At 42.2% G+C, this 14,007-nt stretch overlaps 1 protein-coding gene across 8 annotated transcripts in view; it reads left to right on the top strand.

Annotated features, from left to right (window-relative positions):
* The window catches only part of Mcc (MCC regulator of WNT signaling pathway), a 437,017-nt gene that overhangs the window by 333,993 nt on the left and 89,017 nt on the right, over positions 1 to 14,007 (top strand). For all 8 annotated transcript variants that reach the window (XM_074058872.1, XM_074058874.1, XM_074058871.1 and 5 more), the window contains one exon: positions 4,584 to 4,726. In XM_074058872.1, the coding sequence (XP_073914973.1) occupies positions 4,584 to 4,726 (143 nt within the window). The remainder of the gene's footprint in view (positions 1 to 4,583; positions 4,727 to 14,007) is intronic.

The raw sequence follows: 14,007 nt of genomic DNA, 5'->3' as shown, positions 1-14,007 counted from the left end.
AGCTGGGCCTATATCCCAGCACTCCAGCATCTAAGCAGGAAGATCGTGAGTTTGAGGCTACCCTGGGCTACATAGCAAGACCCTTTCTCAAAAAAACAAAACAAAAAAGTCAACAGTTAACATACTAAGTGGGGAAAAGCTAAGAACATTGTAAGAGCTGTAACAAAAGGAGGACACCCACTTTCACCACTTTCATCCAGTATAGTACTCAAAGTCCTAGCTAGAGCATTCACCAAGAGAAAGAAGGAAAGGACATCCAAAGCCTGGTGTGGTGGTGCTTGTGGAGCTGCTGTAGGAGGATCACTTGAGTCCATGAGTTCAAGGGATCCTGGGCAGCATGGCAAGAACTATTCTCAGAAACAAATAGGAAAGATAGAAGGGAGGAAAGGAATTGGAAGGGAAGAAAGAGAAGCGAAGACAGGACATTTAAATTGAAAAGAGGAAGTCAAATTGTCACTTTATAATGACATAATCTTATATATAGAAAATACTCAAAATTCCACTCAAGATGGTCAGTTCTAATAAGGAAATTTAACAAAATTGCAGCATACAAAAAAAATCAGTAGTATTCCTATGTACCAGCAGCAATTTACCTGAACTAGAGATTAAGAAAACAATCCCATTTATAATAGATACAAAAAAAAAAATACATGGGAATAATATAAACAGAGGTCAATGATCTCTACAGAGAAAATTGTTGACGAAAGAAATCAAAGAAGACACAAAAAATGGGGAAGATAGCCATGTTCATAAATTAGAAGAATCACTATTGTTTAAAATGCCCATAGTACCCAAAATGATCTACAGATTTAGTGTAACCCTTATCAGAATACCGATGATATTCTTTAAAGAACTAGAAGAATGATAATAGAATTTATGTACAATCAGAAAAAAAACCTGAATAGCCAGAGCAATCTTAGGTGAAAAGGACAAAACAGGAGGCATTACACTACTTTACTTCAAATACACTATGAAGCTGTAGTAAGCAAAACAGCATGATGTTGACATAGAAACAGAAAACACATAGATCACTGGAACTGAATAGAGAGCCTAGAAGTAAACTCACACATCTACAGCCATCTGATTTTTAACAAAGGTGGTAAGAGCATGCGTTGGAGAAAGACCAGCCTTTTCAATAAATGGTGGTTAGCAGAGGCTGGGGAGAGTAGGACTGAGGGAGGGACACATGGAGAAAGGTTATGAATAGGCACTAAGTTATAGTTCGGAACAAGAAGTTCCGGTGTGCTGTTATTATACAGTAGGGTGTGTCTGTAAATTTCAAAGAGAAAATATTTACAATATTTTCACTATAAAGAAATAATCGAAGCCAGGTATTGGTTATACCTATAATCCCAGTGCTTGGGAAGTTAAGACAGAAGACCATAAGTTTGAGGCCAAGCTGGACTACATAGTAAGACCTTGTCTCAAAAATAAATAAATAAATAAAGGAGATTGAAAAAATGAGAGATAGTAAAAAGCATTCTTAAAATTCAGAATTCATTCAAGTGTTGTCATAATCATAGACGTAATGCCCCCTTTCCTGTTTAGTTTTTGTCATTGTGTTACTTCCTGAACGAAGCATTACTGAAACACATGCTCATTGGTGACTCTTTGATGGAGGTGTGGTATTGGGTTTGGCCTAGCCTGTATCCTTATGAAATCACAAGCTTTGTCAGGTTAAAATGTACCCTCCCAGAGCATGGAAACTCAGGGTGGTGTGAGGTTCTGGGTCAGTCATGATACTGAAGTGTAGTAACCAAAATGGGCCTCCCATTAACAGGCCATTCCTGTCTGTGTGGGAGGTCGCCAGGGCAGGAAAGACAAGGACTATGCACAGAACGGCTTTGTCTGCCATGGGTGCCACCCACTCTTCCTGCACCAAAGTGCCACATTCCTGGGGTTGCCTCTTGGACAGGGTAATGGGAGTTGTTACAAGGGTGTTTTGTTGGCTCTTGGCTCCTGCAGGTGAAGGCTTGTTTCCTCCTATGCTGTGGCCCTTCTGGTAGTTGCTCTGCTTTTCCCTGAGCTTCTGCAAGGAGGATTTTCACTAAGCTTTGAAACCAGTGCTTCCACATCCAGTCTTTGGATGAATACAGAGTGTGCACTAATGAATGAAGAGTGTCCAGTGAGACAGGGTTGACTGTGAGCAACCTGTTCTCGGCCATTCCCACAACCAGGGCTGGAGAATGTTTTGCCAATACTCTGTTTTCACTGGCAAGAGTCCCCGAGCGCCATTCCACTTTCTGTTCTCTTCCCCACTCCACTTCTGTTTGTATTTCTTGTCCAGAAGTCTGGGATATTCTTTTAGACCACCTGGATGCTATGACCTTCATTCTCTTCAAAGTATGTGTTACAGTCACCTCCTCCGTGGCACATGGAACAGTCTCTAAGACATTTAAGGAAATCAAGAAATATCTCTTGTTCATAGAGAACGTATTAAATTGGAGAGGCTTTCTGCCACTTTCAGAAAGCACATTTATAGAAAAAATACAGGGATGTAAACCAGACATCCATGTCCTCAGCTAAAAGATTTTTTCCTCTGGAATATTTCTGTTACTACTATTCTTGAATGAACCCTAGAGTTCCAAATACACATCGTGAGTCTTTCCTTCTTCTAGCTACAAGCACTATTCATCAGGTTCCTGTTTTCTCTTGTTCCTACATGCACCCTCCAGGCAGACTTTCCATACAGAGGCAGGGGAAAGGTATTGAAATACCACGTGTCATCCTCTTGTTCTCTGCCTGGTGTCTCTGCCACCTGGAACAGTCCCACAGGATCTTTGCTTTGGGCACTCCCAGCAGTCCAGAGCGATGCCCAGGGCTGTCTTTTGGTGGCTCTCAGTTCACCATGTGCCATTTTTCTTATATAATCACTTGCACCTCTTTGTTGTTAATTGGATTTTGCAATCCCATTGTCATCCTAGGTGGTGGGGGTGGACCTGTAAAGAGAGAAAGAAAAAAAAAAAAGAAAGATGAATGAGTGGGAAAATAGGGCATGTGAGAACTCATTGCAACTGTAAGGAGAAGCATTTCACAGAAAACCCCAGCCCTAGAGAACTGAATATGGAAAACCCAGGAGGAGGAATAAGCAGTGTGGTAATGTGGGAGTCAAGCCAGGTCAGAGACTGTGATCATTTTAAGATGTGGAACTGGTGGCCTCACATAAGCATATGTTCACAACACGTACAACACATACACAATATTTGCAGATGGGAATGAAGCCTAACAGCAAGAGCCCACCGATGCTTCGTGGGGACTGAGAGGAATAGAATTCTGCTGTTGGTGTCTTCCAAAGGAAGAGGAAGGTGTGTTCATTTCTCAACAAAAACTGTCTTTGAGATACTGTCATTTTGTGGATCTCTCTTACTTCTACTCCACCTTTAAAGTTTGGTGGATTGCTGAGCATGGAACCCAGAGCCTCCAGTATGTTAGATATGCACTGTACTCCTGAGCTACATCCCCAGCCTCCTAGAAGTGGCTTTTACTCCACCTTCATCCTTAGCTCTGGTCCTACTTCAGCATGAGGAAAACCTTGTTGGAAAAGAAATTAAAATTTCTCTACTGGACAGAAAATTAATCAGGGCCAAATGCAGTCAAGGATACAAGCAAGCTAGAGTACTTGTTCCCTTGCTGAGAGTGTTTTATTATTATGTAAATGAGATTAACTGCAAGCAGTGAAGGGGGGTAGTTGAGAAGGATGGAGAGAAATGAAAGGCAATCAGGTTCCTTAGGATTTAAACTGTGCAAAAAATGTTTTTTATAGCATCCACTGCCTCTTGGTCCATCAAAACATTGAGCAGGGGAAGCTCCTCAGCCTCATTTGTCATTATTTTTGCAAAGTAGCCTTCATGGCAGTGTGATTCACTGCAATTTATTCATTTCATAACACTTCTAGATCACCCACCTTCAACCAGGCCATATGCCAGGGGCTAGGGTTAAATAATGAAAACACCTTGTTCTGTCTTCTGGAGGTATATAGTCGGGAGGGAGAGAATACTGGAAATTCACACATAATCTAGCTGAGTAGAAATGGTGTTATACCATGTAAGGTTATGTGGTTGAAAAGTAGCTGAAACATACTCTGGCAAACTTACAACTAAGCAAAAAGCAGTGAATTAGTAAAAGGAAAACTGGACAGCCGTAAAGAAAGGCATAGGTACTGGGAACTAAGGGACAGTCCTTCAAGGCTGTCAATGAATCAATACCAGGCAACCTTAGGTTTATTGGCTCAAGATTCAATTCCCAGAAGAAGGTAATTGATGGACCCAGCTTGGACCACTTGCCTACAGGAAAACAGGGCACCTGGATAGTTTGACAAAGACTGTGTACAAAGTCTGAAAGACTGTTTCCCAGATTGAGGATGAGTGCTAGCAAAGCAAAGCATTTCAGGTCCTCCAGGGGCATCGTAAAATTTAGCTGTTGATGTGTCTCCTGTGGTCACTGGCCGAGGAGCAGATGTATGTTTTATTTGGAGCTCACTGGGTGTTGAAGTTGTGATGGTTTGAGGCCATAGAACATAGAATCAATCATTCCCCAAAATGTGTGAACTCATCAGCTCTTGTGTCCTGTCCTCTCGGTCGTAGTGTGAGCAGTCGCACCTCATGAGAGAACATGAGGACGTCCAGGAGCGAACCACGCTTCGGTATGAGGAACGCATCACAGAACTGCACAGCATCATTGCTGAGCTCAACAAGAAGATAGACCGTCTGCAGGGCACCACCATTAGGTAAGGAGGCTCCAGTCCTTGCTCCCCCTCCACCCCTCTGTGCTCCCACTTGGGTGTTGGAGTTGGGGCAGTCCGTGTGAATTAGGATGCTTTCTTTGTAACTGATTTTCACCATGTATATATCAAATACTTATTTCTTTCCTTTGCTACCCGTGTGCCTTTCCCCCCACAGTTCTGTTCTGATTTTGAGCCTCACAATTACCCTAGGGGGCAGCCAGGATGCAAGTTGTGATCCTCAGTTCATTGATGAGGGTGGGGCGTCAGAAGTTGAGTGAAGTGCTTTATTAGGGATTTCTAAGTGGACTCCCACCCCACCTCCATCTTAGAGGCTGACCTTATTAATTTTCCAGACTTCTCCTCATAGGTAAACAGTGTTCCTTTGGAGGTTTTGAGAGCCGCAAGAATGTGGCTCCTAACTAAGCATTATGTAGGCTTCTAGATAATCTGTTAGTATTTTGAGCTGTTCCCAAGTTGTTTTTCAGCAGTGACTTATCCACTTACCAGACTCTTAAGGTGGTGGAGGGAGCAAGATTTGACGCATCATTTACTGGTAAGAAGACTTAAAAGTAGGTAGTGCGCAGGTGGAGTCAAACCCAGAACATCTCTGCCTTGACTAACTTTTCTTTCCATAGAAGTAACCGTCAGGGCTTCTGGTCCCCTGACTTGTCTGTCAGTTGAACCATGGGGCTCCAGCACACAATGCCTAGCTGGGTGGGTCTGCCTTGTTCTGGGGGTCTTATTGAGTGACGTATTGAGCCAGGGATGAGAACTCTCATCTTGGTAGAGGTGCTCAGGGGACAGCTCTGAGGAAAGCAAATGCTTGGCACCTACCATATTGAACAAAGAGCTGTTTGTTCACTGAGCATTTATATAAACCATAATTAAAAGTCTTAGGCTCTAAATTCTCCCTGGAGAAGTCCTGGGCCAGAGGAAACTTTGCATGCATTTTGTTCTAACTCTGAGAGTCCCAGTAATGATGGGCTTCTTTATGAGGGTATTGATGGGCATCTGTTTTTTGGGCAAAATCATGGAAAATTTTGCACCAAGCTGGAGCCACCAATAAGTTTCACTTCTAGTTTAGAAGTCTGAGGCTTCTAAATTGTATCCTGGTCATCAGAGTGATTGTAGGTTACAAATGCATGAGCAGAGAAGAATTTTCTGCCCAAAGAAATTATTATAGTAGATTTAAAGGAGCCTAGCAGAGGACCTTGACAAATTTGTAATTTACATGAAAACAGTTGCACTATTAAGCACCTGAGAAGGTGAAAGCAACGGAGCTCAGTGGGTTGGGAAAATGATGTATCACACATCACCCAGAAAACACAATTTCATGAAGTTTCAGTTGAATTCAATGGCCAACATACTTCCCTTTCAAACACAGTAAGCTGCTTGACCATAAATGTTTATCAGTGCCTCATGTTTAAAGGAAGATTGCACCCGTTCAGGTGTCACGGTAAATTCTGCCTGTCCTCATTATGTAAATGAACTAGCCCCTCCTCAATGAAGCTCCGTGTAAGGCTGTGAGACACTTGGACACTGCTTTTCCTATTCTCTGAGCTCCAGAAGTGAAGACATCTCTCCTGCTTCCAGCCCACCAGGAAACACATTTGACCTCAGTTCCCAGTAGGCTGTGGCAGACACTTAAGATGAACTTATGTCCAGGGCTGTCACCAAAGTCCAGAGAATTGATTGTTATGCTAGTCTGGTCTCATTGAAGTTAGTCCTACTCAAAGACTTTGTCAGTTCAGCCTGGACCTGAGTTAGTAATGTATTGGAGAAGTTGAAAAACCATTAGTAAGGGAATCTCTGCATATACGAAAACCATGATATATCCACACTTAAGCAATATTTAAGTACTTAAGGAGAGAAATAACAATCTCAGAGGTTGAAAATTTTATGCCATGCGTGGTGGGGTACATCTGTAATCCCAGCACTCAGGAGGTTGAAGCAGAAGGATCATAAGTTTGAGGCCAGCCTGGACTACATAGTAAGATATTATCTATAAACAAACAGGTAAAATACTTATTTGAGGCTACAAGCAGAGAACCAGAACCCTTCTGTGGCTGCCCTAGAAAACTCCCATCTCTTACAGCCATAGGACTAACATGGCTATAAATCCCAAGTTGTAGATTGCTAGTTCCCAGTAGTAGTGGAATCCACAGCCATTTCAGATTTTGAAGGTGAAAATTAAGCCATAACAGGGCAAGATGAAGTGGTGAGAATTTGAATGGGGACATATGGGGTCAGTCAAGAGAACCCTAATACCTAGCAATTACCAGCTCAATGAACTTCCCTTCCTACAGAAGCAGTCCTCCTTCCCCCTCTGATAAATCTCCTCCCTCCTCCCTCAGAGACTCTGTAGTGATCTCATCCCAGATAGGGGGTGGCAGATATAATTTCCTCTTTATCAAATTCTATCAACCTGGGAGGAATAAATGAAAAAATTCAACCTGAGAGGGTATAGTTAAAACACCAAGAGATTTGTAAGATTTTGTTAATTTAATGGAAATTTGGGAGGATACATGTGGGATTAGGACCTAGACCTATATCAGAAAGGGGAGATAGTAGTGTTAGATTGATGATGAATATGTTAAAATGACTTTGTTTCAGAGATTTTGGATCCATTATGTTAGCTTCAGCAGTTTGATTAATTGCAAACTAGGCTCAGTGGAAGACTACATTAACTCAGGTTCAGGTGTCACACTTCTCTGGCATAACATAGGAGGAGCTCAGAGACTTGAGACAGCAATGTTGTGTGAGAGATGACATCATTAAAAGGGGGGTTTTGTGCCATTGACCTGCTGGGTCATTGTGGGCTTAGTTAGTGTATTATTGGTCAATAGAACCACAGTAGTAATCAAAATGGTTTGACCTATAGGGGTCTTTGGTAGTGGCCAAACTCATCATATAGAAGTGACATGAATAACTGTCTGGTAAACAGAGACTTGACTTGCCATCATGATGGAGAATCATGGCTTCTTACCCAATTCCCTAACCTGACCACGTTCACACACCCAGAGTCCCTCGAATGAAGGTGAAAACACATTCAACCCCATCATTAGCAGGCACCCCTTCCTAAGAGAACTGTAGCCATCCATAAAGGGAATTGTTCAGTGGGAAGGAAAGACATAACCATACTGAGGTATGATAATGGACCTTGGCTCAGATAGTTCCTGGAGATCAAAATGCTAACAGTCTGCCAGTCAGAGTAAGGATTTGTGGAAGTCGGTCTGCTTGTAACAAAAAACTATAGACTGGGCAGCTTAATCCAAAGATCAAGATGTCAGCTAATTCTATTGCCCAGCGAACGCTGTGCCTTCTCATTGTATCTTCTTCATGTGGCAAAGAAGAAGAAAGTGACCTGTCTGATGTCTCCATCTCTCCTCTCTCCTCCCTCCCTCTCTCTCTCCCTCTCTCTGTCTTTCTCTCTCTCTCTCTCTCTCTCTCTCTCTCTCTCTCTCTCTCTCTCTCTCTCAGGGAATGCTATACTAGTGTTTGAATTCAGGACCTTGCACTTGCTAGTCAGGTGCTCTACCATTTGGCCACGCCCCCAGACTGTTTTGCTTTGGCTATTTTTGGGATTATCTTATGATTGTGCCCAGGCTGGCCTATACTTTGATCATCCTGTTTATGTCTCCCCTGTAGCTGGGATGACAGGCACATGTCACTACACCCAGCTTTTTATTGGCTGAAATGGGGTCCTTGGAGCTTTTGTCCTAGGCTGCCCTGGAACTGGTATCCTCTGGATCTTTGCCTCCCTAGTAGCTAGGATTATAAGCATAAGCCGCTGCTCTCGGCTTGATATCCCTTCTTATAAGGGTACTAATTCCAGCAAGAGGACCCTGCTATCATGACATCACCTAAACCTCTTAGCTTCCAAAGGCCTCATCTCCAAATACCATCATATTGGGGCTTAGGACTTCAACCTGTGAATTTGGGGTACACAGTTAAATCCATAGCAGAAAGTCAGGTGACAGTGAAATTATTGTCTGGATCCATCCCATAAGTGAACCTAGTTGTGGCACCATGTGAAAAGCAACCTTTTTCAGTGCCCTGGAGATAGTGGTAAACACTCCTAACTAGCAACAGTTTATGGCGCTACCTTTTTCAGACTCAAGGACCAAGAAGAGAAATAGAAGTGGTTCTTCTCGTTTGTGCACCTAAAAGCCCACTTAGAGGCATTATTGCTTCTCACCCTTGCAACTTTGAGCTCTGCTGTGTTTCAAGTCTTAATTCCCAAGGGAGCAGTGCCTCCCCAAGAGAACACAATAACGGTTCCATTGACTGCAACAGGGTCTTTGGAGGAATTTCATGACCATTGAACCATCAAACAAAGAAGATGGTTATTGTACTGCCTGAGTTGGCTTTGTCACCCCAGGAAATTGTGTTTTACTATAGTATACAGTAGTAAAGACTATGTGTGAAACATGAGATTTTCACACCTCTAGAAATTGTCCTGTGGTAAAAGTTAGTAGATTAGAACAACTCAGTACAGGGTCAGATCTTTCAGGAATATTTTGGATTACCTCACTAGGTGAAGAACTAGTTCTAGCTGGTTTACATCTGTAAATCCAACATTTGGGAGTTCTGGGGAAACTCTCATGAGTTCGAGGCCAGCCTGGGCAACATAGTGAATTTAAGGCCAGCCAAATAACATAGTGAGACACTGTCCCAAACAAACAAAAACAAAAATTGACTCTAACTAGTTGAGATGCTGGCCTGACACAAAGAGATACGGATATCCTGGTAGAAGAAGGAAATTATAAAAAGAACGATTATAGCCTCAAGACTAGTTGCAGAAAGGATGGTTTAGGTCATGGTTATTTTCTTGCTTATTTACATATATTTGCATTCCCCTTTCTCTTTATTTTCTCCTATTTTACATATAAGGTGGTGAGTTGGTATTGGTGAAACTTGTCATTTGGTAGTTAGGTTACATGGTATCTAGATGGGTTTTTCATTGAAGTAGAAGATCACTAATAGTGGCGACCATAACTAATGGAACTTTGGTTCTCCCATGTTGTTGAGAAGCTGAGCCCATTCACATTGAATAAAGGAATAGTTACAGAGGGTTGGTGTCACTGCCATCACAGTTTGGGAATTTAAATGTGGCCAAGAGGGTGTGTGTGGTTGGTCACTGAATCGTCAAAGTGAGTAGACTGTCTTCCTTGGATCAATACCTTTGGGACCTTACTGCCATTGTCAGTCCTCCCTCTATTTCCCCAGAATCAAAGGGGAATCTGTACTCTGGGACTACTTCCCAGGCTACCTTTCAAGCTGGACTTTGGATACAGTTTTGGGCTGCCAGTGAAATACACCCACATGGGTCTGGAAGGGCTGAGGTGGGAACCATTCTCCCTCAGCCTTGATGGTAGCAGCTCACATGCAGTGTTGGCATGAGGTCCTACCTTGACTGGTCAGACTCTAGCACTAAGGACAGGTGTGAAGCCAGCAGCTGAGGGAACCACAGCTGTGATGAATGATCTGATAGTTCCTGGTGGCCTCTACCCATCTTTGCCTTTCTCTTCTCTGGCCTTCCGACAATTTTGCAAGCACAGACCTGCCTGGAGTAAATGCTTTCTATTCAAATCACAGTGCAGATTGTTGTCTTAACTGAACCCTGCCTAATGCATCCTAAATCCCATCTCCTAGAAATAAACACTGAGCATTTTGTATATATGGCCTCCTAGAACTTCTACTCATGAATATTTTAAACAAATTGAATCATCCAATGCACATTGTTTTGTATTTCCCTTGATGGTATGTTATGTTTTTAAAATGTTTCTTTGACTTGAGGAGATTATACAATGGGATATGAAAATACCTCCATAGATCACTTTGGATCTGCAAAGAAAAGAAAAAAAAACAATGTCTAAGCAAATTAAACATGACATCTTTCCTTTCCAAGACTATTTTCTTGTCCCATAAGCTGCTCTCTCAGAACATTGGCCTTTTCCTTCCAGCTACCCCATTTGTTCACTAGCCTATTGGTGTCTGACTTCCAACCCCTAAATGTTACCCCAAGCTGTTTTTGCTGCAGACTGAGTGATGACCCCTTCCCCCATTCTTCCGTGCATCACCAGGGTGGTGTATTTGGAGATGGGCCCTTGGGAGGTGATTAGATTTAGGTGAAGTCATGAGGGTGGGGCCCTTGTGATGGGATACTGCCCTAGAAAAAGATTCCAAAGAGCTTGTGTGCTTCCCCCCACCCCACCTCCCTGCCATGTTTTGACGCATGAGAAAGTAGCCATCTGCAGAGAACTCTTTCCAGAAATGGACTGTGCTGGCACATGCCATGTGGTCTTGGGCCTCATGAAATGTGAGAAAATACATTTCTATTGTTTACGACATCCAGACCATGCTACATTGCATTGGCAACCTCAGCAGTATGTTAAGACACTGCTATGACTTCTTTCTGTTCCCACCCCTCCCTTCCCCTCACCTCTGGGATCACTTCCTTTCTGTAAACATTTAAGACCCTGCAGGTCCTGTATGTTATCTTTCATTGAGATTCATCCTCAGGCTTGGCTCTTATCCTGGGCTCTCTCTGCAACACTTTTTACCTAGAATGGTAGCAGCCCCCCAGTCCACCACCTCCCCATCTCTGTGAACCCTTTCACCTCTGCAAGATGCCCCTCATTTAGGGACCAGGGTGATATCTGAAATCTGTATCTTTTGTTCCTTATCTGAACAGTACAAAGGAGGCTGATTTCCTTTTTAGTCCTTGGGACCACACTTCGACCCAGGTACTGCATCTCAAACACAACATAACCAGACCTCTTTATCTCCCACCCAAACAAGTTGTTTTGATTTAATTATGGCCTAAAAAGTAAAATGTAATGAAACAAAAGTAAAACCCAGAATAAGATATATTTCTCTATCTATGCCCTCCTATGCAATATACATAAATCTTTGTTCATTATTTGCAAGTTCTTGTATCTGGATCTCACACTAGATCTTGTTAGGATGGATTATTATGTCTGAGGAAGTACATTCCAAAATCCATTTGTTCACCATAAGACTCATAGATGAGCCTGACCCTCCTCTGTGCTGTATGGCAAAAGACTAAGAGGAGGATCAAGGAAGAATCAAGGCTTTTTCTCATCACTTATTTTCTGTGATACACTTTTTTTTTATTAGAGCCTATTATTTGGGTATGATAGAGTTTTTAAGAGAACTAAAAGAACACATGTTTTCCTTTACCTAAAAAATCTTTGTTCATTAATAGAGTGCCAGATATTTCAAGACAAGACTTTTTTGAAAGAAAGAGAGAATGTGGTTCAATAAAACAGAACAAAAAACCCCACCAGGTCAAGTAGGCTGGGCTCACTAGCCACAGTTGACTGACAGCTATCAAAGCAGGCAGGTGCCTGTCTGGGTCTTCTGAATTTACTCCTACCCACTGACAAGGCATGAGTGTGTGTCCCAAAATAAAGTAGATATAAGGATAGTCAGTGATGTGATGCTTCGTCAAATTCCTCTGATTCAATAGTATTTCAGCTTGAAGTCTGGAAAGCAAGATAAAAATTATGCTTTCATTGACTTTTCCCTTTTTTTATTATATCATTTTACCCCAAGCCAATCAGTGGGAATCTTATTTTTAAAGCAAAACCAACAAGTACGTAGGCCACAATATTATATTGCTTCATTGGTGCCAAGCAGGGATTAGGCTATCCCACTACCTAGTTACATAGTGTTGTGTAAGTTGCTTCACTTCTCTAAGCTTTGGTTGTCTTATTTTTTAAAGTCAAGTTATTGATCCTGGCTTAACTGATCTTTAAGGTCCCTTCCAGAATGGCACTGGGACTTTTTTTTTAACCACTGGTGATCATCCTAAGGCCATTCATATGCAATCTAATGCCCACCTCCTTAGGAGACTTTGCTTGGTTTTGCTGTTTAAGCTAGTAGCAAGCATTAATCATTGCAAGCCTAAACAAAGCAACTTGGAAGCACTTCACGAATGCTTCTAAGTGGATGAAACCATGTGCGTTTAGAATCCTATTAGGTGAGCTTTTATGTTCCAAAGAGAAACACTCAAGAACTTTGTAATTCCATCACGATGAAACCTCTACCACTGAATGTAATTGTCAACATTTATCAGTTCACCTGTTTTTGGTCACATTTTGGATTTTTTTTTCACCTCTTCCTTTTTCCTCACCAGAAGTAGCAGTGAGTAGGGTTTTTGTTGTTGTTGCTAGGCATTCTGTCAGAAAGAAATAAGATATCACCTGATAAGAGTTACCATAGACAGAGCAAAAGAAAGGGAACAGTAAAGTCATTTTGAGACTGATGCCATGTCCCTAGGGAGACCCTTCACTGGTAGGTGATTCAAGGCTGGCTATGAATGCACCACTCAGAACTCCTCTTTGTAGAACTGCCATGGACCAGCACTGTTTTTAACCTCTTCTATTGCCCTTGATGGGCCAGTGCTCTGGAATGACAGAGAAAGCCCCATCATTGGCTGACTGCACTTAATAAAATCACAAGAGGATTCGCTTTTGTCATTTCCCTGACCCAGGTTCCAACCTCCTTTCAGAAATGATGTTGATGGATGAGGATAAAGATACATAACTCCATGACTTCTTTTTTTAACCAAAGTCTGGGAAAAGCATCTTCTAACATTTAGGCTCAGTTTAACCTATTTTATAACTCATCCTTTGTGCCACAAAACCTTCTCTGATCTTCTCACAGGGTAGCTTTCTAACTCTTAATTACTATTTATTTTGTTTGCATATATTGTGATTGTTCTAGAACACAGTGGGTTCTAGAACCCATGGGAGGAACATTTGCCGGGGATCAGTTGTGCTCAGCTTAACCCCTTCTCAAAGAGTCAAGAACACAGAGATTCAGTGTCGTCCTCCACCTCATTTTTTGTTTCCACACAAGATCTTAGCAACATTTACTCCTTCCCCTGAACTCCTAGACTTCCTACATCATGATTTTATTTCTGCCATCTAATCCTTATTATTTACCTCCTTCCGTGTAATAAATTTTCCTTTTGATCAAACGGCCCAATCAACAAGTAGCCTGAGTGCCTCTCGACTCTCAGCTCTCCTCCTCTGCCCCATTTTGGTTGAAGCTGTAAGCTCTAAGCCTTTGCATGTATTATCCATCCTCATGGCCTACCTAAAATCTATTTGTCTTGAGACCTGTTTGAAGTGCTGCTCTGTCTAGAAAGCCTTCTCTGGGCATGCTACCAGTAGCCCTGGATGTTCCCTGTGTCTGTCTACCCACAGCATGCCTCTTAGGTCAGAATTGGTTGTATACATGTTTGTTTTCTG

This window comes from Castor canadensis, chromosome 16 (assembly GCF_047511655.1).
Source record: "Castor canadensis chromosome 16, mCasCan1.hap1v2, whole genome shotgun sequence".
Taxonomy (NCBI): Eukaryota; Metazoa; Chordata; class Mammalia; order Rodentia; family Castoridae; genus Castor; species Castor canadensis.
The sequence above is the reverse complement of the archived record's forward strand: the minus strand, read 5'-3'. Positions and strand labels throughout refer to the sequence as shown.